The sequence below is a fragment of the Lissotriton vulgaris genome, chromosome 2_1 (genome assembly GCF_964263255.1).
Source record: "Lissotriton vulgaris chromosome 2_1, aLisVul1.2, whole genome shotgun sequence".
In the NCBI taxonomy this organism is placed as follows: domain Eukaryota; kingdom Metazoa; phylum Chordata; class Amphibia; order Caudata; family Salamandridae; genus Lissotriton; species Lissotriton vulgaris.
Genome location: NC_141687.1, coordinates 470,011,010 through 470,035,843, shown reverse-complemented (window position 1 = coordinate 470,035,843; position 24,834 = coordinate 470,011,010). Strand labels below are relative to the sequence as shown.

The 24,834-nt window shown below is 46.0% G+C and overlaps 1 protein-coding gene across 2 annotated transcripts in view; it reads right to left on the bottom strand.

The window, feature by feature from the left end:
* The window catches only part of GLS (glutaminase), an 811,930-nt gene that overhangs the window by 722,742 nt on the left and 64,354 nt on the right, over positions 1-24,834 (bottom strand). For both annotated transcript variants that reach the window (XM_086955380.1, XM_086955381.1), the window contains exon 2: positions 11,832-11,928. In XM_086955380.1, coding sequence (XP_086811506.1) covers positions 11,832-11,928 — 97 coding nt within the window. The remainder of the gene's footprint in view (positions 1-11,831; positions 11,929-24,834) is intronic.

The following is a 24,834-nucleotide window of genomic DNA, read 5'->3' as shown; positions in this document are numbered from 1 at the left end:
ACTGCCCTCAAGCTCGCCACCCGAAAACACCACCAACTGATCCACGCCACCAAGAAAACTGCATTCAAGGAACGACTGGACAACAACGCACACAACAGCAAGGAACTCTTCAACATCGTTAAAGAGCTCTCCAACCCCAACGCCGGAAACAATGACATCACCCCTTCGCAAGACCTCTGCAACTCCCTCGCCTCCTACTTCCACAACAAGATCGCGGACATACACAACAGCTTCAGCACTCAACCGACGCACGCCACGACTGAACCACCGCCCCCCACCACCACCCTCCGCGCCTGGACCCCGATCAGCACCGAAGACACCATCCGCACGATGAACTCCATCCACTCCGGATCTCCGACCGACCCCTGCCCTCACCACGTCTTCAACAAGGCCGACGCTGTCATCGCACCCCACCTGCGGGACATCATCAACACATCCTTCGACACCGCTACCTTCCCGGAGAGCTGGAAGCACGCCGAACTCAGCGCTCTACTAAAGAAGCCATCAGCCGACCCCACCGACCTCAAGAACTACCACCCCATCTCGCTGCTGCCGTTTCCTGCAAAAGTCATCGAGAAGACCGTCAACAAGCAGCTGGCCGCCTTCCTAGAGACGAACGGATCCCTCGACCTCTCCCAGTCTGGCTTTCTGGCCAACCACAGCACCGAGACCGCCCTGATCGCAGCCACCGATGACATCCGAGCCCTGCTCGACAACGGAGAAACAGCAGCCCTCATCCTCCTAGATCTCTCCGCGGCCTTCGACACTGTCTGCCACCGTACCCTAGTGCGGCGCCTCAGCAACGTCGGAATCCAGGAGAAGGCACTGGAATGGATCATCTCGTTCCTCACCGGAAGGACACAGAGAGTCCGCCTCCCCCCGTTCAGATCAGAAGCCACCGAAGTCATCTGCGGCGTTCCTCAAGGCTCCTCGCTCAGCCCAACCCTCTTCAACGTCTACATGAGCCCCCTCGCAGCCATCGCACGCCAACACAACCTCAACATCATCTCCTACGCCGACGACACCCAGCTGATCCTCTCCCTCACCAACGACCCCGCCACCGCCAGAGCCAACCTACACGAAAGGATGACAGACGTAGCCAAGTGGATGACGAACAGCCGCCTGAAACTGAACTCGGACAAGACGGAAGTCCTCATCCTGGGATCTTCACCCTCCAACTGGGACGACTCCTGGTGGCCCCCCGCCCTGGGCAGCGCACCCAAACCAACAGACCATGCACGCAACCTGGGCTTTATCCTGGACTCCTCCCTCTCCATGACCAGACAAGTTAACGCCGTCTCCTCGTCGTGCTTCAATATCCTGCGCATGCTACGTAAGATCTTCCGGTGGATCCCCACCGAGACCAGAAAGACGGTCACCCAGGCCGTCTGGACTATGGCAACTCCCTCTACGCCAGAACCACCGCCAAACTCCAGAAGAGACTCCAGCGGATTTTAGAACGCCTCAGCACGACTCATCCTGGACATCCCCCGTCGCAGCCACATCTCCGGACACCTGAGAGATCTGCACTGGCTCCCGGTCAACAAGAGAATCACCTTCCGTCTCCTCATCCACGCACACAAAGCCCTACACAACCAAGGCCCAGGATACCTCAACAGCCGCCTCAACTTCTACGCTCCCACACGCCAGCTTCGATCGACCGGCCACGCCCTCGCCGCTGTCCCCCGCGCCCGAAGAGCCACCACAGGAGGAAGGTCCTTCTCCTACCTGGCCGCCAAGACTTGGAACTCCCTCCCGACCCACCTCCGCCTGACCCAGGACCACTTTGCCGTCAGGAAGCAGCTCAAGACCTCAAGGCTGTTCGAGCAGTAGCGGACCCCCCCGCCCCTAGCGCCTTGAGACCCTCCGGGTGAGTAGTGCGCTATATAAATGCTTTGATTGATTGATTGATTGATCACTCGTAAAAGAGGTGACCTTGATCTTGACGCGGGTCTTTCCGACACCGGCGACCTGGACCTATACCTTGGAAGGTTGATTCTCCTTATCTTCCAGTCTCTTAGTTCTCCCAACCATCGTGGAGAGATATTAGCCCCTGTAGGTGAAGGCACTCTTGAGGGCTCTGGGGAGATTTGTACAATCTTCAGCCCAGGGGAGGAAGAAGAACTCCCAGAAGAAGCCACAGAAACCTGAGATCGTTCTTTAGAAACCGTTCTAGGCCTCTTAGCTGCAGGAGACCTGGACCGCGGTCTCCTCAACGTCGATCTTTCCAAAGGTGATCTTCTCGAAGGTGTCCTTCTCGATGGCGACCTCCTCGGCGGCGACCTCCTCGGCGACAACCTCCTCGGTGACGATTTCCTCAACGAAGACACCCTCGGTGTCGACTTTCTCGACGGCGACCTCCTCGATGTCGAGTGTCTCTTAGGTGTTGGCGTCATGTGCCTCGATGACAGCGCTTTTCTCGGCGTCGTGTGCCTCGACGCCATCTGACCTGGGCTCTTCGACGTCGAAACCTCCAATGCCCGGTTCGACGTCGATGTCATAGCGCCTCTCGACGGCGACCTTGACTGATCTTTCGAGCCTCTCGACAGTGAACATCGACGTCGATTAGACGACGTCGAGTCCCGTCCTCTCATAGCCGTAGGGGAGCCAGACTTGGATCGCCTACGCTCTTGACGTTAGCCGGAAAAAAGAACTGACCTAACTGTCACCTGTGGTGCATGATGGGAGCCTGGAGGCTCATAGAGGTCTTAAAGGCACGGCGCCAGTTTTTTTCCTATTGTTACAATGCAGCCTATCTAGGCTAAAGCTGCCTCTATGATCCTGCCTGTTTTACCTTTGAAAATAAAGGTTGTGTGTTTCAAAGTCAACAAAGGCAGTGCTTTCTTCTTTGCATTTTCATATAATGTAATTTATATGTCTTTATTTAACAAATGTAAAGATTTTTCAGGCATTTGGGGGCAGTCTTATGAGCCTAGTATGGTTATTTTGGGCTGCATATGTATATGTATATGCATATTATCTATATATATATAGTTATTTTATGTACTCAACACAAGAAAAACCTAATTATTGTAAAAATATACATGTTTATTTTCAATAAAAAGACATAAATCAATATATAAATTCATTAAAACTCTATGCAACAAAATGTTAAAAACCACCTAGTGCGGACAGGGAAAAGAAATCTTCCAAATTAACCACACCAAAGACAAAGTGTATTGTCGTGTCTTATATTTCTCCCTGTCCACACTAGGTGGTTTTTAACATTTTGTTGCATAGAGTTTTAATGAATTTATATATTGATTATGTCTTTTTATTGAAAATAAACATGTATATTTTTACAATAATTAGGTTTTTCTTGTGTTGAGTACTTCCCAAACAATAAGTTGTAAATGAATATTTGAGTGAGAGCTTTTGACTGATTGACGTGACTACTTTAATTTGAGAACACTTAACTCCCCAAAAGGAAAAATTATTTTTTACTTGACAGTATACTGGAGCTCTATTTCCCTTTGGGTAAGACGGAGCCCCTTTCTTTGGTTTAAAACCTCGGCGTCTGCCCATGTAGAATGAGGAACACAGTCTTCGACCAATTGATCATATAACTGGAAAACCAACAGTAGGTCGCAAAGACATTTAGGATTCTGGCTATCTAGGATCTGGGCGAAGCCACATACAGGATGATATCATCGGGGTACAATGATATTCTATCCTCACAGTCCTCTGACCATCCCAGGCCCCTTATCAGTGGGTCCCCCCGAATCCAAACCGCAAGTGGCTCCAGTGCCAGTGCGAAAAATAAAGGCGACAGGCGGCATCCTTGCCTGGTCTCACGATGGAGCTGGAACATTCGAGATACCCTCTCGTTCACCTTCATGTGCGCCAGGGGCGCCGTGTATAGGAGTTGAACCTAGGCTTGAAACCTCAGACCCACCCCCATGTGTTCCAACACTGCAAGTAAAAACGGGCACTCAATCATGTCGAAGGCCATGCCTGCGTCGAGAGACAATATCGCCGAGTCTTTCTGTACCCCACTCACTCAACCCATAACCCCGTGCAGGCGTCGCAGGTTGAGGGCCGTGTTTGGGCCCGGCATGAACCAAGATTGATCAAGGTGTACCACCTTGGTAATGATGGCTATCGATCGGCGTGGCAAAAGGTTGGCCAAAATCTTTGCTTCGGAATTTATCAAGGAGATGGGTTGATACGATCCGCATTGGTCTCTGGTTTTCCCTTCTTGATGAATTACTACTATTACTACTATTGAAGCTATTCTCTGCTCCAGGGGCAATTGGCCTGCGACTAGACTGTACTGGGAACACATTCAACAAGTGGGGTGTAGTGTGCCTGGCCATTACTTTATAGAGTTCGACTGGTATCCCTTATGGGCCCAGGGCCTTCCCCTACTTGACCTCTTAAGGGCCTGTTGCAATTCTTCACTGTTTGAATCTTTGTCTAATGTTTGTACCTCCTCCTTGGTGAGTGCTGGTAGGGGTCTGTCCTTCATGAGTGCTAGGGCTTCTTGGGATGGAGTGGAAGACTCAGACTTATATGTGTGTTCATAATATTTTGCGAATTTGTCAGATTTGTCCTTAGTGTCTGTGAGAGTTTTCCCTCCCCTGCTTGTATTGAGGCCACCCAGCGATTTGCTATCTCTTTTTTGTCGAGCCATGCGATAAGCCTCCCCGCTTTATCACCATGCTCGTAGACCTGGTATCTCATTTCCTCGAGGGGAGCACTCGCCGCATTCACCGTCAAGTCTTTATATTCTTGATGTTTTAGGCTCAGCAACTGTTTTGTTTCCTCGTCATCCCAGCTGACCACTTGTCTTTCTAGTTCCATTATACTCTTTTACACCTCCTCGACCTTCTTTGTTTTTCCCTCTTATGCCCTATCATTAATGTGAGTGCGTGCCCCCTGATCGCCTCCCAGAGCGTCCTTGTTGACGCCACAGAGGACTTATTTTCTTCAAAATATCTTTCAGTCGTTTTGCTGAGATTGTCTCTGATTTTTGGAATTTTCAGATACATTGTGTTAATTGCTAATATATTCCTAGGTCTTGGGTTCCCCTTCGAATATTTAGCCCAGACTGGAGTGGTTGGATATTCCTTTCGGGAGATGTCTCACCTCGCGAAAGTTATAAGTCTGGTCTGCAAGTGCAATTTAGATGTCTATCCTAGAGCGGATATTATGTACAATGGAGTGTTAAGTATATTCACGGTCCCTCGGGTGTCGGGCTCTCCAGATATCGCTCTGACCGAGTGCTCTAAGGAAGTCAGCTAGTTGAGTCTGTCCTATATGGGATGTCCGCGCTAGGTGCCTGTTGGAACCTGGGATGTCAGGTCACCTAGGGTAGCCTGGCCTAAGGTAAGACATGCAATTCTAGAGGCACAAGTGTGAAGGTTGCAAACCACCCAGCAGTAAAACCACGCAATAACACACAAAAATGACACTACACCAAAGTATGGAAAAATATGAGCTGGTTTATAAAAATATTCTCTGTTCTTTTTCACTTAGTATTCACAATTTAGACTTGTACATTTGGACAGGAAAAATAATATTACTCTTAGATCTTTGGAAAAATTGCAGCTCAGTACATACAGTTGTCATAAAATCAGAAGTAACACTTTCAGATAAGCTAACTTAAATCAGTAATCAACATCAATAGTGCATTTGATTAAAATATAGAATTACTTAGATTTGATTATTATGAAGTGCTCTAAACTTTTCTCCCTCAGCACCTCTAACCCCCTCCTTCAGATACACAGTCACTGAGGGGTTTCAAATATACCAGAATCTACATAGACACCAGCAACCTCTTTTGAGGAACTTATGCTCTAACTTAACCAGCAAGCACCTTCAGCACTCCCTATGCAGTTGGTTTCCTCAAGCTACTCCCCACCTGGTGTAACACAGTGGTGGAAAAGCGACCAGTGTCTAAGTTATTCCTTTGTGGGCTCTAGCGCCACTCTCCCCCTTCAAATCACCTCCTTACTTGTGAAAGAACGGACCGTTGTAGTCTTGCTGCGCCAGAGGGTGGGGGAAAACACTCGGCAGGACAAAAGGAGCCAAGCGCTGGCAAGATTAACCAGCCTCTAGGGCCCCTCAGCTCTCCTCACCCCGCTTGAGCCTACTCCTCTGCGTGGCGCTTACACGAAGAAGGCAGTTTCCGCCGTATTCCCCAAGCCGCTTTTGGGCTCCACAGTTCTCCCTTCCCGCTCACGCCAGCCTCACTGTGCGGCGCTCGAGCAGGGGAGAGAAGTTGCCACTCGCCTCAGCCGCCGTGGGACTCCCGGCGTTCCTCTCCACCTCTCCCTCGCACTGATCGGGGGAAACACTGCTCCTCACAGTTGGCTCCGCCTCAGAGAGCCGAGCGCACAACCGGGCATGCGCGAAGGGGAAGCGTCTCCCCGCTGAAGCCCGCGCTCTCCTACCGGTGCTCTCTCCACTACTCCGCCCACTCCAGGAAGTCCGCAGGGATTCCTCTAGGTCCGCTCCTCACCTCGAACTCGCTTCCACAGCTACAACTCGGCGCCGATCCCCACGCTGGTACAGGGGCGGAACAGCCCGATTTCTCCTGGCCTCTGCTCCCTCAGCGCCCGCTGCTCTCCTCAGTTGGCGCTCAACCACTGATCCGGCGCAGCTCACCAGGCGCTGGCTTCACTCCACAGCAGGTGAGAGATGACACTCTGTGGGTTTATGAAACTAGGGGACAGTCGCTGTAACCCGGGCAGGATTTCATTGATAACTGAATAACGGGGGGCCACAAGGATTAGCCCCACCCCGTTTGAGGGATTCTCAGCAATAGTCTCTTCACTGGGCAGAGGACTGCACCCCACAGTGCTGTAGTCTCCTTCTCCTGTTCACCTCCCTATTCTTCCAGTCTAGGGATTAGTCAGGCGCCCAGGGTCTCCCTTAACCATACACAGTGGGGACAAGACAAGGATCCCAAAGGAGGAGTAGAGAAGTGGATCAATTAGGCTGCTTCCCAGTCTAGGAGGTCAACCCTTTCACTAGCCTCCCCCCACCTTCCAAGATAGCCTGTCCTCCAGCTGACTCTGTCTGGCAAGACAAAATGGCTGTCCAGCATTCCGTATTTATAGGCTGACCCTCAAGAGTCCAGAAGGGACCAGAAGGTTCTGGAACGCCCTATACTACTCTATGGGGCAAGTTCTGGGTTTGGCAGTTAGGGCAGTTGGTAGCCACCATTTTGTGGCTCCAACTATTTTCCTGTCAGAACAGGCCTCTAGGCCTGAGGTGAAAAACTATGAGGGGGGAAAAGAACACCTATCTGTTGTATTCCTACTTGATGTCATTTTTAGAACTTATGATGTCATCTAGAATGCTGAGTGTCAGGAGCTCATTCTGCTGTGGGCTTCTCCTCCGTTAACTGCTCTATTCTACCTGTGGATGTTAAGTTGTCATTCCTGTAATAAAAGCTGTTTCCATCTAACCTACGCTTGGACCTCTTCACTACATAATTTCTGGCGACGACTGGGTAACTACAGCTACTTCTACTACAAGAAGGACATATTGGATGACAACGTTCACTTTTCAGCTGAAAATCACGGAAACTGCCTTCGTATTAGCACTGCCGACGTTTCTACTATCGAGCTTTGAACTTGCCACCTTCAATGTGTTAGCCGTGAGTTTTCTATACTTATTTTACAATTTGGCAAAATATTTCACATACCGAGTCTTAGGTTCCGTTAAACGCATCCTTTAAACTGCGTAGAACCTCTGCACCCGCTGTATCGGCACCCGCTGCATCCAGGCAACACGGAAGAATCTTCATTGCGCCTAGCAACGCTGAAGAGCTTCTGTCTTCACAGGCCGATCGCTTCATTCCGGAAACCAAGTGCATTCTGGGCATTACCCTTTCAACTTCACAACGTCTGACGTCACAACGTGCCGCCATCTTGCTTATTTACTTCGTGAATCGGAAAGCAACTTTCACGAGGCTGTTCTCTTTTTCATCATATCTTCATCATTTTGACTCGTTTTCCCACCGGATTTGCTGGTTAGTGGTCTACTAACCATAAGGTACTGGAATCTCTACTTTATTTTATTTTTTTTATTTTTCATTTTCAAGTCAATTTTACTTACAAAATACAACAATACAACAAGCATGTCCAATATCTCTGCTCCACCTCACTTCTTGCAAACTGCTGGTGATCCCAATATTGAATGGGATTTATGGCACCCTATATTCTTAGCCTATGTTGATGTTTTAGAAAAAGATGGGTGTTCTGCAAAACGCAAGTTAGCTCTTCTCAGACACTGCCTTGGTGGAGCTGGCATTAAAGAGTTAGAACTTATGATGTCATCTAGAATGCGGAGTGTCAGGAGCTCATTCTGCTGTGGGCTTCTCCTCCGTTAACTGCTCTATTCTACCTGTGGATGTTAAGTTGTCATTCCTGTAATAAAAGCTGTTTCCATCTAACCTACGCTTGGACCTCTTCACTACACTATCCCCTTGACCAACACCTAGAAAAAGTTAGTGGACACAAAAATTATTAGAGGAATGAGGGGCAAAAAGGGGACAAAATAAATAATAAATTGGAGGGACTACGCAAAAAGCCAGACAGGTCTAACAGTGCCTATCTATTTTATGGTCTACGGTCATATTAAAATCTCCCCAACAATGAGGTGTCCTGCCGGTAGTTCTAGGCAAAGTTTCCCAAGGTCCGGGAGGGTTGAGCCTGCCAGACCTGGTGGAACTCACACTGAGACTATGTTGAGGGTCTCCCCCTCCAATTTCCCTGAGAGAGCTGTGTATCTCTCCAATTTGTCCAACCAGGTCCATTTGACTATGAGTGGGAATCGTTTCTTGAGGAGAATTGCAGTGCCTGTGGAACTGGTGGTGAATCCCACATAGCTTTCCATCCTATACCCCTCTCTGTCGAGCGCCTTACATTTATTGCCCAGCAGGTGGGTTTCCTGCAGGAGGATTACATCCGGTGTGTTCTTTTAAGGAACTGGAGTACTATGCCTCTTTTTATTTTATCACCCAAGCCGTTGACATTCCATGCCATCAGTTTGTGTTTATGCCTCACGCTATGTTATGTCCCATACCGCAATTGGAGGGTGCTAAATCCCTGTCGAACCTTGCCACAGCTCTTCTCACTAGGAGCTGCTCTCTCACGCCTCACAAAGGTTGCCATGGTTTCTTGTGCTGTCATGTGGTGCGCCTTCTCTAATGCTGTGTGTATTGTACTTACGTTCAGAAATAATATACCCTCACCCAACAGGGTAACCAACTCCCTCCACCCCTCCAAATCCCCAGGAATAACCCCCCACCCGCAACCCTGCCAGGCAGAGTAAACCATCCCGCCTACCCCAACTCAAAGGGGCCTGTAGACCCACCCCATCTGAATAGAGTCAGGAGTATGTGTGCCGCCCCCAACCCCAATCCCCACCCCCAAGACACGTTCAAATGTGCAGTTGACCCCCTTATTCAAACCACTTTAACCCAGAGTCTGCCTTGCGTGCTGCCTTACGCCCAGATCGGTCCCTTGATTGGGAGTCCTTTCCCCTTTGCCTTCTGCAAGCAGCTGTGGTTAGTTGTGAGAAATCTGCTAAGGGGGGTGGGGGAACCAGACTTCCAAATCACCACTTCAGAGAGACTTACTTCTAGGTCTTGATCTCTCCTGATAGTCACTCTCTCTCCCTGGTTACTGTATCCTGTCTGTCTCTCCATCGTCTTACTTTCTGTGGATCTGGGAAGTTTCTCCAGTTTCGTTCCTTGATTCCATCTGGCTGGGGATCGCCCCACTGTGCCCAGCCTTCCACCAAGGCCCACGCTTCCTGTGGGGAGTCAAAAAAGATGGTTCCCCCCTTCTTCCACTCGGAGCTTCGCTGGGTAAAGCATGGATTACTTCACCTCCCTTTTCCGCAACTCCTGCTTCACTGCGAGAAACGATCTCCTCTGATTTTGCATTTTCTGGGTAATAGTCTGGAAAAAAGGATATTTTGGCATTCTCAAGAGCGACCGGCGGGGCCACCCTGGTCATCTGGAGCACCACATCTCGATCTCCATCATTTAGAAAGCGGGCCAGGATAGGACTTGGAGGGGCCCCGGGCCGCGGCCTACCTCCCGGCACTCGATGGGCTCTCTCCAATGTGAGCAACTTCGATAAGCCATGTGGATGCAGATGCTTGAGGATGAGGTCCTCGACAAATAGTTCAGCGGATGGGCCCTCTGCTTTTTCTGGTACCCCCAAAACTTGCATGCTGTTCCTCCTTGACCTTCCATCAAAATCTTCCAGGCTGGATGTCACTGCCTGGAGTTCAACAACTCTTTCTTGAAGGCTTTGGTTTCTTGAGTGAGAGTCTCTGTTGTGCCTACCACTGCTTGTAGCCTGGACCCCGTGTTGTGCAAGTACGCCCGTATCAGGGTCACCTCCGCCCCAACACTGTCTATTCTCCCTTCCAGCTCCATGCGCACTCCCTGTATGGCGGCCATAACGTCATGCAAGGAGAGGGCTACCCTGATATTTGCTGCTAGGGCGCAGTCACCAGTTGATCCACGGCTAAATCGGGCCCCGTTGTCGCCTCCCAAACCCCACCTGTACACAGCCTCTTGGTACCTCTGTCCCCCTCACACAGGGGGCCTATGCTGTTTTCTCCCCTTGCTCCCGGTGTTCTCTGGCAAAGGCTTTGTTTATTGCCGGTCTGGCAATCCACAATCCCAACACTGCCTGTCTCAGTAGGTGTTGGGGCCTACCTGCAGTGGGGCAAGCTTATCCGACCTGTCCTCCAACTGTTCACTGCTACGCTCAGCCTGGGGGGGGGGGGTGGTCCATGAGTACCAAGTATTCCCCCCTTTTCTTGGCACTATTATCATCGATATTGTGTGTATTGATATTGTTGGTATAGTATATTCTTATTTAAAGGGGTAATATTTTTGTTGTTGATATAGTTAAAAATTAATATTTTTATTAACAATATATTTGTTCTCAATATTTGTGGTTTTACTAGTTAAGTATAGTAAGTCAATATTTTTGTGATTGATATTTAATTTCCGATATTTTTGTGCTACGATATTATATGGATCGATATTGTGTCAGCGATCTGCTTACAAGCAGATTCCACCAGAGCCAAAGCTGCAACCACTGCGCTGGCAAGCGGGGTGCCTGTCCTGCATATTTGTCAGGTAGCTATGTGGGCGTCAGTACAAAACTGGAGGTCTGTTACCGGGATAGAATTGTCAATTTACAAGTGTGAAATTGACATATAAAAGCAGTGAACAGGCTCAGATAAAAACAGAATACTATCCTGGACGAAATCACCAAACCAGTATTCATCATATTTTTTATACTTACTATGTTATATAAAAGTTTATTTTGAAAAAATAAAACTTGCGTAGAAACAATCTACTCCGAAGGGCCTTGGATTTGATGTGTCTATTATAGGATATATAATTGCATGAGCACAAGTAAACTGTATTTTTAAAAGTAGATTTAAAATCTCTCGTTGTGGTGTGGGCTGTTGAGATTGCAATTCTTTTGCAGAGATAATAAACTATAAAGGTGATATTTTAAGAAGTCTTAGATGTCTCAGTCCCTTTAGTGGAATTCTGAGATGTGACAGATTTATACTCTCGAAAGAGATATGCACCAGCTCACGCCCCACCTTTATGAGGCTATCCAGCAAGCCAGCTACCAAAAATGTTTAGACCATTGTGGCTGACACCCACAACAGCAAAATGAGTAAAGATTAGGTACTATTCTACCACACAACACGCATACATTACCATGTGATATCAAGAGCCATCCAAAATGTAAAAATAAACAGTTTAGAAGTTTACAGCTCAAAACTCCATACTGAATGACTTGCAAAAGTAATAATTAAAAGTGAAAGGCACTTACAGTGATGAATTTATGAACAGGTATTTTTTCTTGTCCCTCTGCAATAGTATAAAACAGCAAGTCCTCCAGACTGGGCAGGAGACCCTGCTTTGTCATTCTGCACAAAACAAAATAAAAATAGACAAGTATCACCGAATGTCCCTATTGAAGACATCCAGAAAAGAAAATGCTAAGTCACACATTAATTTAGGCTCAAGGAAATGCCCACTCTAAAGTAAATAGAACTGAAACAATATTTGGCAAAAAACAGGCTAATTTTACAGCACTGTAAAATAAACATGATTCAGAAAAGGGGGTGTCTGAATTAAGCAGACCACTCTTACCCAGTCCAAAGATCAGGGCTTGATCCATCACCGTTTTTTAGCTCACTGCACCATCCCAGCTCAGAACTTGGCTATATGCAAATTAGTCTGACCCTGGCCCAGTGCATCATGGGTACAGGGCAGACCAAACTACCAAGCCAATTCTTATACTGGGAAGGAAACAAGCTTCCGGGGACCGGTTTCTGGCATTTCAGCCGTCTTCGACCCGGCTTGCTTGAATCCTGATGGTGCAATGAGCAAGGGACTCACATCTGAGTATACCCTTCCACGCTTATGGTGGTGATGGATCAAGCCCTGAAAGCTAAATAACGGTGATGGATCAAGCCCTGATCTTTGGACTGGGTAAGAGTGGTCTGCTTAATTCAGACACTCTGTTCATCCCCACCCCCTTTTCTGAACTCTAAAATAAACAAGCATTGACAAAGACAATAATGTTGTTGACTTTAATGTTGTAATGTGTACACATACTTGTCCTGACTCGCAAATGAAAATGACAATAAAAAGCTGATGTAGTGAAGAATAACAAAACAAAAAAAATACTTTACATGCACAATGAACGCACGGCACTGCATTGAATCTGTAACTAGTTAATGTGCTTTTTAGAAGTAAAATAGTACCTCATGCCTTAACTTTCTAAAGGAGAAGGATAAATAAAAACAGCTAACAGCATGAGACAAGCGACAAAACGTTACAGCAGAAGCCCACTCTTTGCATAGGTTGTAGTATTTATTGCTAACAACAGTGCTAGCAGACAACTCCTTTAAAAAGTTGGTACGCTGTGGGGGTAAATTCTCCCTATAGGCAGTCTCGACGGATGTGCACACAATTATTTTTTCCCTTATGAAGATGGATAAGCTTTAAACTCATCAAGTTATCTACGAAAAGCATTTCTAATTTTCCTATTAATTAACCTTAGATGACAATGTGACAGATTATTTCCATTACAGTATTTCGGCTAGGCAGTTTCGTTAGTCCCAACTACAGGCTTGAACGTTTACTTTCAATCAAGCACGTTCAAATGTGTTTCTGTATTTTCCTTCTCGGCAGATTCAAGGGTTAGAGGTCGGAAAGAGAGGGAGTTAAACATTTTGGGCAATCTCTATTATAGGCACTTGGTAGTAAGCAGTGCAGTGGTTCGTGTAAACACTTATCCCTGCTTCATTAAAGTGGGGTTTTTGTGTGGGGAGAGTGTGCATGTTTAGGGTGACAATATGCAGGTGAGATGCAATAGCACGCTATCAGAATAATGGAACGCATCACCACAAACCAACAGTAAATCAAAATAACACAAGAGAAAATTTAACATAAAATACACCAACACAAGACAAAATATAAAACGGTACGACATACACAAAATGCCACACCATCAAAATCAAAACATCAAGACAATACAATAACAGTAAATGCAACACATCAACACAATACGACTAACACAATGATACAGCAAAAAAACAAAACACAACGTACCAGAACACCACATCAAAGAGACACCACAAATTACAAAAACGTGCAACAAACCATCACAATATAACACCGCAATTGAGTTGCAATTGTTTTTTTATACTGTTATAGAGTGTTGCTGTTTTGTGTTGTAGTGTACTGTGTTTTGTGTTTGTGGCTGCATTTTGGTTGTGTTTTGTAATGGCTGTTTTGGTGTTTCCCGTTATGTCCTATTACTCTGTTGCCGTTGTGTTACTGTGTTGTGGAGTTGCCTTGCATATATATGTTGTGTTTTGGTATGTTGTTAATGTCGATAATATAGAGTACTTTACAGAGTAGTCAGTCAAAAAAAACTTTATTTAGTTTATAGGGTACTATTCAACAAATACTTTGACATTTCCAGTGGCACGGCAGCCCATTCAATCAGCACTTCAGAGAAAATAAATATTTGGATATTACAATGCAGCTTGAGCCGAACAACTTTTCAGGACACAAACCAGAACAAAAGCATGCAAAAGACCATCAGCTAGATTCATCAAGCATTTTTGCGAGTGCAAACGGTGCAAATCGCTAAATTCGGCCGTTTGCGCCCGCAAAAATGGCATTTGGAATTCATCAATGGGTCATGAACTCGCAATTTGAAAAATCGCAAATAATTGCGATTTTTCAAATTGCGATCGCATTTAAGGAATCTCAATTTGAGATTCCTTAAATGCTATTCATGAACCTTTGAAAAATTGCGATTTCGCTATTTTTTGCCGCTATTTACCGTTAAGTCTGACTTCGTGGTAAATAGCGAAAACTGAGAAAAATGCACTTTTGTGCATTTTTCTCAGTTGTATGTTACACACACACATGTCCTTTGGACATGTGTGTGCGCAACATCAGTCTACATTTTCATTTCAGGGGTACTACAGGGTGTCCTTTGGACACCCCTGGCACCCTTGAAATCGCATCCTTATTTGCGATTAGCAATTTGCTAATCGCAAATAAGGAATGTGTAGGAATCGCAATTTATTTAGCGGTTCCTACATGAATACCGTTTTGCAAGTCCTTAATAGCGATTCCTTAATAATCGCTATTAAGGACTCGCAAAACGGGACTATGATGAATCTGGCAACATGCCTTGAAGTAGAGTTTCACACGTTGAGGTTACCCAGACTTCCGGCAAATCTATTCATTTCCAAATTGTAGGTATTCTACCAAATTCGTGAGTTATTTCTGTTTCCCACATAGGATTTCACTATCCCACACTCAAAAAGCAGCTGATGTGTGAAACGCATATTTGTAAGTACTTATACATTAAAGCAGTTATTACAATTCATTTAATTAACTGGAAATAGCAAAGCTTTCTACTCCTCGGGATTCGGACAAGCATAGCCTGACAAAGGCCAGAGAACAATCCTGTCTTATTCAGTGCTGGCTCCATATCTGTGCCGTGAACCACGGTACAATGGCATCACGGCATCCAGAAAGCAGCCGCCCCACTATACAGACCTTAGTTTCCCATCTGTTTTTATCACGCTTCAAATAGGATGCGAACATAAATTCTGATAAGTTGCAGGGGAACAACTAAGTTGGAACCCTATTATTATTACACAGATTTCTACAATGGATGAAGTAGTTGACTGATCCACCTTACATGACTTCCGTAGTAGCTAAGGTCGTGTTCCATTCATAGAAGACACGTAGTCCCGATTAAGATGTCGGGCGGAAGCTTCCCGCCAGACACCGTCTCGGATTCGGATTTAACTGACTCGCAGTCCGTGGTTAAGCCCAACCAATTACGATGCGACCAAACACTGTTTGCTCGGATTCCTATTCATTCCAATGGGAGCCCTTGTTCCGACTGACAACATAGGCTCCTATGGGAAAATGGGGTGTTTGCAGAAAACTCCGCACCCTGTCACAGGCACCCCACTGTGCCTACCACATAGTGCCGAGCTTTACAGGTGGTCCCTTGGGTACCCCCTTGGACCCCAGCCGGAGGCCGCAGGGTCAAGGGGGCCCTGCTAGAGGCCCCAAAGTCACTTTCCAACAGTCTTTTCATGTCAGACAGGCCAACTCGGAAAGGCTTTTGGAACCCGGCAACGTAATCGCTTGGTTGGAAACGCTGTCCATAGAGCTGTGCGATGCGGTCCGACCAACACGGATGCTCTGAGAGCTGCTCTAAAATGATTCAGAAACATGATAATCTGTGAGACGGATTGTAAACTGACTGAGTCGATCGGAAGGGTTATAAAACAGTCAAGGAGATTACGAATGTCGGGAGGGAGGGCTTTCCGCCAGACATCCTAATCGGGTCCATAGTGACTTAAGTGGGGATAAACTATGTGGCCCCGATGATACTTATTGAGATCTCAAACACCATACTAGAGTGCGCGTGCAGCACCGAGAGTGGGCTCATGACCTCAGTTGCTACAGCTAAATGCATGAACAAAGCTTGTTGCGTGAGGATGAAGTTGTAGTTCTTAGAGATGCTGGTGAAAAGGACTCGTCCATCTCCTTGCATGTACAAAGTGAATTAGGTCCTGTGGACATATTGCATTGATATGTTTGTGCAGCACCAACCAGAGACAGTGTGAAAGTTTAAAAAAAAACAAATGCACTCTCACCAGTGCAGGGGCAAATTCATGCAGAGATAGTAGGGACGCCTCACAAGTGGGTGCATTATATATGGATACCCACTCAAATCCCTGGGTGGTAATGGCAGTGCTAGGAGTGCCTGGGAGCTAATGCAGTAATGTAATCTAAGCACAACGTTTAGAAGGTCTAATCTCCAATACTAGGGAGCAAACAGTGGTAAAATTATAGTCACTTGTACTCTTTACCCGAGACTACACCAGCCATTAGTTGGGCTACAACTAATAGCACATTTCGACTAGGTCTGTTTGTAATATATTTACGCTGCACCAACAACAGCAATCCTAAACACTGCACAGTGTAAGTCCCATTGATGCATACTTCTCAACCATTAGAGCGTCAAAGGAGGGTAACATCGCATGTTTTTTTAATGTGATCCCATTTAAATCAATGAAGATTTTTTTTTTTAAGAGGATGGGGAAGAATTCCAGGGCAGGTGATGGGAGGCATTTTGCTTGCTAGGAGGAGGAATATGAGTCTAAGGAGGGTGACACTGAACACATGAGGATGAGGTATGTTGAAGCTTGTTTCTTTATTCTTATGTTCGTCGCTGAAACTAGCTGTGAAGTGGTGTTGCGTCAGGAGTGACACTTCTTTGCATTTTAGCAACCAGAGCTTTGTATGCTTTGATATTTAATTCAATATATACTAGGTTAAAAACAAAACTACAAGTCCAGAATATTGAACCTTAAGTACACTACAGTTCTAAACACAGCACAATCCACTTTTTTCAATAGACTGTTTTCAATCCCTGGACACATTTCACAAGCTCAACTACGATTAGAATATGGCCTAAAAAATCAGATCTCTGACAGACATGGTGCACAAGTTAGGAACAACTGGAAGATGAGGGATGCTGTAGACAACACTTTAGCCCATCATTGTTGGGTAGAAACAGAAAACCAAGCCAGGCTAAACAACTTAACTATCAAACTTCTGAAGGAATCCCTCTCAGCATTGTAACTGGAGGAGGCCTGGCTCACCCTCACAACTTACTCCACCTTCAAATACTTGTTGAACAAAGCAATCAAATGGATTTCATTACAGACAGATAAAACTGCCTTTTCAAAAAACCATCATGCATGGGCAGTGATTCAAGGATATCAGACGTTGAAACCTCAACCATACTTGTTTGATCATATTTCCTACCAGAAAAAGCATTATTTAACGCTGCTGCGGCGAGTGTCGTTCCCAACAAAGTACCTGACTCCGAAATGGAAATATTCCAGGCAACCCAAGGAATGCCGCCTTTGCGGATAAGGAGAGGAGTCATTATTGCACCTAATCTGTATCTGCCCCTTCCTATTAGAAATCTGAGAAATGGTCCTTCGGGAAGTCTTAAAGAAGGAATAAATAGGAACTTGCAGAGCCGCAGTCATTCAATGTCTCGGAGGGTCATTTATCCAACAGTCTTGTAGAGCCATACACTTTCTGAATATTGCGGCAAAAGATGTGGACAATAAAAAGTGAATTAACTTAAGCTGCCCTAGCACACACAGTCTATACATTTTTTAGGTCGAAGCCTGCATTGCAGAGCATGCGCTGCTGCAGGCAAGAGTTCTTGTAAACAAGAAGGGGCATGAAACCACGCCCCTTCTGCCATTGGCCGGCCTCGCGGAACGGAGGCCTGCCACTGGACAATGCCCCTGTTTGGGTGATTTGTCCGGCTGTGATCCCGCCTCTCAAGGACTAGGTGACATGACTTACGGTGCCGCAAGCGTGCTCTCTGAAATATCGCCATGGCAACCATGAGCCAGGTCACCAGTCCGGGAGGGGCGGGATTCATTCTCGCGTTTCTGGCCAATTTTATTTTTTTGTTAGCATTTTTGAAGTCATTGCTGCGCATTCCTCGGCGGTGGAGGAGGTAGGGGAGAGGCGGTGCTGGTTATTCATAGTTTTCCTTCATTGTAATGTGATATGCGCACTTCATTGACAATTGTGATGTGCACAACTTTCAGCAGCGGCGGCACACGGAGCATTCTTCTCCCCAGCTCAGACTGCCCCTGTGACTTGTTCTTTCACTGTGTGTCAAGCCTCATTCATTAGTCTGTGAGCCGTTTGTGAGGTGTTTTTCACGAGGCATGCCGACCGTCCTAATTACGGTCATATTGCCTGTTTACCTCCGGTGCTTTGTCCCAGACCATTACATTTTGTTGACGTCGCAGAAAACACGCAGCTCTGTGCATCCAACTAGCCAATGCTAAAATCTATCGAATTGCAGTGGTGTTTCTAAATAGGCAGACATTCACTGAAGGCACTGGCTTCTTAATGGTTTACATAAGCAACTGCGAGACAACTGCGCACTGACTATAACCCACTCAGTTTACAAGCGGCTTCCAAATGTAAACGTTGTGGGGGGCATCTCTCTGCTGATAATATGAGATGCAGCTGTTTGCTCTCCAACTCCTGCATATTTAAATTACATATTCCGCACCAAAACAAGATGCAGAACTGAGGCTACAGGCTCCTATGTTTACCTTGAGGGGCGGCCCAGCGTGGGGGTGGAGATGGGCAAGGGTGAATGTCTATGGTAGACACATGAGGGAGATCCACCGGACACAGTGAAGGCAGGAGCTGGTCCGGGGTTTGAGAGACGAGGATCTGTAAGGACACAGTCACCCGTCCCAACCAGTTATGAGCGCAGCAACCGCTAGGAACACTGCGCTAATTTTATTTATTTATAATTAACTCAGACCTTTATTTTTTTGTGGGTTCAACATAAAGAGTACTGCATACTTAATACTGTTTCCAGTGTTACATATAATTCCCACCCCTCCCCCTCTCACAGAGCCGTTCCTTTATTTATGTGCTCTCACACACGGTTCACACCCCTACGCCCAGTCTATGTCCCCGCCCCTCGGAGCTCTATTTGAACAGTCCACTGTTGTCTCTGCACCAAACTGGGGCAATGGGAGTGAGCAGTGTTCCACTTCTTAGCACTGTGTAGCGGCTGGTGGCGAGGCACACCCAGAGGTCATTGCACTCTTTGAGGGAAACAGCAGCCGAGCGTTCCTCGCTTTCGCACTGTTTATCTTAGGCAAATGGTGCGTGCTGCTCTTCGGATCTGGTAACTCTCAGCATGGGGGGGAACAGTGCTCTAGCAGCAGCACTGGGCAACGTGAGTAACAGCGGCAGGAGGTCTGGCACCGGGGTGTATCCTGTAGGAACAGGCAGCAGTGCCACTATCAGTGCTATGTATACCAAGTGTTGCGTGTCTGTGCTGCTCTTTTATGTGCACATAGTGGGGGTTGGTGTCTCTGTGCTGCTATTCTATGTGCACCTAGTGTGTGTGTGTATATCTGTGCTGCTGCTGTTCTGTGTGCACCAAGTGTGTGTGTGTTTGTGCTGCTGTTCTGTGTGCACCTAGTGTGAGTTTGTGTGTCTGGGCTGCTATTCTGGGTATGTTTATGTGTGTGTGCTGCTTGTTCTGTGTGTAACCAGTATGTGTGAGTGTGTGTGTGATGCTTATTGTTCTAAAGAAAGGGTTACAATTCATTAAACTGGAGGATGCAAAAGGAGAAAAATCACGTATGAGTACAACATTCAATAGTTGAATACAATTTGTATATTCTGGCTCCGCTGTGGGGACACCGATGTTGTATTGCTATTACATTAGCATATCAATTTTGGTGTTGGAGACTTGAATTATACTAAAGAATGCGTTGACGCGTTTCGGTGGGTTCACTTATTCAAGACCACCTTTATCAAGACCATAAATTTGCTGTCACAAACAAGGGTTAGCTGTCGTTGCCCCAACCCAAGGGTTAAGAAATGCTTTTCATGAAAAGGGGGTCAGTTATGATCACCACGTTCAAGGATGGATAGACTTTGCGTCTTATTGGTGTTGCCTATTTTCTGGTCTGTGAGTTTTCATGTGTAGTGTTATTACTCCCCCTGGTTATAAATGGTCCAGTAAGATTAAAAGAACAGCTGATTTATTAGTCGGTCTCTGGGCTTAAACAGTCATTAACGAGATCCTTTTGGCAAGTGGAAATGGAAGTCTGGCTGTAAGTCAATATCGCATAGATCTTCCTTCCGAATTACTTTGTGGAGGCGCAAGGAACTGGAATTTGGTTTTAAGATCCACTGTCTCTATTTCTTGAATAGCCCGTATATGAGGAGTACCGAATAAGAGCCAAGTCAGTCCGCTGTCTGTGGGGTTCTGTGTCGTTTGGAGACACAGAACCCTACAGACAGCGGACTGACTTGGCTACACCAATAAGACGCAAAGTCTATCCATCCTTGAACGTGGTGATCATAACTGACCCCCTTTTCATGAAAAGCATTTCTTAACCCTTGGGTTGGGGCAACGACAGCTAACCCTTGTTTGTGACAGCAAATTTATGGTCTTGATAAAGGTGGTCTTGAATAAGTGAACCCACCGAAACGCGTCGACGCATTCTTTAGTATAATTCAAGTCTCCAACACCAAAATTGATATGCTAATGTAATAGCAATACAACATCGGTGTCCCCACAGCGGAGCCAGAATATACGAATTGTATTCAACTATTGAATGTTGTACTCGTTCTGTCTTTTGAATTGTGCAGGCCGCAATTGTATGTTCTCTTTGTCAAAATATTTTTTAATTGTATTTTAGAAGTAGGGATCTAGATCAGCTTAACCCTTCACTGTGTTTTTAAGTTTTTTTCATAATAAATGTATTTTTAAGTATTTCTTTGATTTTTGTTGTATGTATTTGTGACACTGTAAGGTTGGTATTACAATCTGTACTGAGTTCGTCCCCAGGGGAATCCTCCCTTTCTTCGCTTCATTATGAAAGAAGCAGGTGCTGATACACAGATCTTTGGTCCTCATTCAGTGAGAGGCGCTATGGCTTCGAAATCATATGGTTTGGGTTCAACTATCCAGGATATAATGTGTTGTGCAGATTGGTCTTCTGAATCAACGTTTAAAACGTTTTATTATAAGCCGGTGGGAGATATTACTTCAGTAGTATTTAATCAGCGTTAAACTAGCATAATCCGAAGCCTCCAGTCCTGTAATAGAATCAAAAATTTGCTAGCATTCGCGACAAGAATTTTCAATTCTATTAGGGACACGGAGGCAAGGATTATCCCACCCGGCTTAATGTACAGTATGTCATACGCTTGCCCACCCTATTATTCAGTGATTACGGTGGTGTTATTTCCTTTATTTCAGGATCTGATAAGAAGTCGGATTGACCGACGTCGGATGCCAGGATGTTGATCTGCAGATGTTCTTCCACGTTGGAGGAGTTGTGAATGTTCAAGTTTCGTTGGACTTGTTTCGCCTCAAAGAAAGAAGAAGATGGGAGCACGCAAGGGGTTCCTGTGGACTAGGGGGGCGTGCCTATACTCATGTGCACTCATGGGAAATGAAGTTTGTTTTACTGTCCATTTTCATTGGCTGCTGTGTTTCATGCAGTGAAGATTGAGAAGCATAATCCTCGCCTCCGTGTCCTTAATAGAATTGAAAATTCTTGTCACGAATGCTAGCAAATTTTTGACTGCTCACTATTATGAAACACATTTTTTCTTTTTGGCCCTGCATGAGAGTGCATGTTTTTCCAGCTCTCTTCCTCGTGTTCTTCAGCCCCCTCCCCCCCCCCAAAAAAAACGCCAATTCTCTATGCACACCATCTCCTGCCTTATGAGCTGTAAGCTCTGGTTCATGTGTTACTAATCCTCATCAAAGTCTCCAAGCTTCAAGTTGCTTTCTCCCTCATGTGCATCTACAACAGCCTTTCATGTTGCTTCTCTCTTTTACGCTGCTTTTACCCTCCAACTAACTCCCAGCTCCACATTGCTTCCTACCACTGACTGTTCGCCATTGCTCAACCACCTACTTTGGGGGTTAGGGGCAGGCGATGCTTCAAGTTACAGCCAAAAATCGCATCCGCTTAATTTAAAAAGTGTGTGTGTTGTGACACGTGCACATGCCTATAAAATGGCAAGGCCAGTTATGTCACAGCACTTTTTTAAAATGTCACTTTACTTTTGGTGATGCTATACCGCATAGGCAAAAGACAAACAAAGCCAATAGATCCAAAGGGTGAACCATGTTGACTTTATCAGTGCTGGTTATAGATGGAAAGATGGCAGAGTGCTTTAAACTGTCGATGTTAACATCTGACAGCCATCTCAGCCTTCCATCGTTCAGAAGGTTGTGAGAGTGTAATAACATAACACTCAGAAATGGAAGAAGTGTCGTATGTAACGCGGTATAGGAACCAAGATATATTACTCGAGGTATTGATAAACAGGTTTGATTACTTTAGTAAGAACGTTACAAAAAATCTAGAGGAATGAAGAACTATTGTAGGAAGTACTGATTATCTGTAGTGATGGAAAATTACAACAAAGCCGAAGCAGTTGTTACAGTGTTCTGTGGCTTCATAAAGTTAATAGGAAACTAGTGCGTTATTCGGCCAAGAGAGTCACAGGTCACTTGGCACAAACTAATTAATGCAAACGGCATTAAAGAATCAGATTAGCAAGGTTTAAAGAAGCGATGTGAAATATATCCCTGAAAGAATAAAAATAAATGACATTTCAGCATTTACGTAAACTCTTTTCACGTGTAGATCATCGTAATCCTGATAGAAACTAAACATGCCACTGCTGCGAGCTTTCACAACATCTGTCGCAAGCAATTCATTCGTGAGTGCAGGAATAAACAGAATGTTATACCAAGGGCAGCATTCCACATAAGGTTGTGTTCACTATTTAAGATTAATAAAGATGGGACCAATCAAAGAAGACGGTAAGTATTGTTACTTGTTCGTACATACTACATCAAAAGAGAGCAAGATTATTTTTTTTAATCTATTCTTGAACTTTGTCATAATAGCCATAACACCATTTGTAAAGGCAATGTAGCCGTTTGAAGAGAAAACGAGGTACACAAAAAAAACCTGTGTGGGACTAACTCACAAACCCCTGCATCAAAATTTTGGAAATCTACTCTTGCAGGTATGTTTTGCTTCTGACAAAAGGAGTAGGTTTCCGACTTCCTTGGAATTCACGAAGAATCCTAGTAGTATTTCTCAAAATTTATGACAGATGTAAAAGCACAACTAATCAGTCAAAATGTACTGAACAGCTTTGGCACTAGCTGGAAAATACACCGGGCGAATCATACTGAATGCGCATTTGCACAGGTAACTTTACTTTTTCCTCTACAGGGAAAATGGTTTTCCATTTAGAGAAACCCATTCCCCTAAAACCGATGAAATACTGGGGATGGGAGGAAGTCCCCTTCCTACCATATATGAAAAGACACTTTTACAACAAGCATTTACAATGCAATGGTCGCGGCATTCTTAAAGTTAGGCATTGCTCATGACATTATTTTTATTTATGTTTTTGTTTTTAAAAGGCAGGAGAGCAAGCACAAGCAACGAGTGGGCGGGGGCATCAGAGTAAGCACAAGCAACGAGGAGGGGGCAGGGGAAGCAGGAGAGCAAGCACAAGCAACGAGGGGGGTCAGGGGCAGGAGAGCAAGCACAAGGAACGAGGTGGGGCAGGGGCAGGAGAGCAAGCACAAGTTCAAGTTCAAAAATTTGTATAGCGCACTACTCACCCAGAGGGTCTCAAGGCGCTTGAGGGAGGGGGGTACTTTACTTATCGAATATCCAAGTTTTTAGTTGCTTTCTGAAGGAGAGGTGGTTTTGTGTAAGGCGGAGGTGGGTTGGGAGAGAGTTCCAGGTTTCGGCCGCTAAGTAGGAGAAGGATCTTCCCCCCATGGTGGACCTATGGAAGTGCGGAATTGCGGCGAGGGCTTGATTGGACGATCGTAGTTGGCGGGTGGGGGTGTAGAAGGACAGGCACGTGTTGAGGCATTCGGGTCCTAGATCGTAGAGGGCTTTGTGTGCGTGGGTGAGGAGACGGAACGTTATTCTCTTGTTGACGGGGAGCCGGTGGGGGTCTTTTAGGTGATCGGAAATGTGAGCTTGGCAGGGGATGTCTAGTATGAGTCTGGCTGAGGCGTTTTGAATGCGTTGGAGTTTTTTCTGTAGTTTGGCTGTGGTTCCGGCGTATAGGGTGTTTCCGTAGTCCAGTCGGCTTGTGACCAGTGCGTGGGTTACCGTCTTTCTTGTTTCAGTGGCGATCCAACTGAAGATTTTCTTGAGCATGCGTAGGATGTTGAAGCATGATGATGAGACGGCGTTGACTGGTCTGGTCATCGAGAGGGCGGAGTCCAGGATGAAGCCCAGGTTACGTGCGTGGTCTGTAGGTATGGGTGCGGTTCCCAGGGCCGGAGGCCACCAAGAGTCGTCCCAGGCAGAGGACTTCCGTTTTGTCCGAGTTCAGTTTTAAACTGCTGTTCTTCATCCACTCGGCTACTTCTTTCATCCCTTTGTGTAGGTTGGTTTTGGCGGTGTTTGGGTCTTTGATGAGGGAAAGGATCAGCTGGGTGTTGTCTGCGTAGGAGATGATGTTGAGGTTATGTTGTCGAGCGATGGATGCGAGGGGACTCATGTATACGTTGAAGAGGGTGGGACTGAGTGATGATCCTTGTGGTACGCCGCAGATGACTTCGGTGGCCTCTGATCTGAAAGGGGGGAGGCGGACTCTCTGGGTTCTTCCGGCGAGGAACGAAATGATCCAGTCCA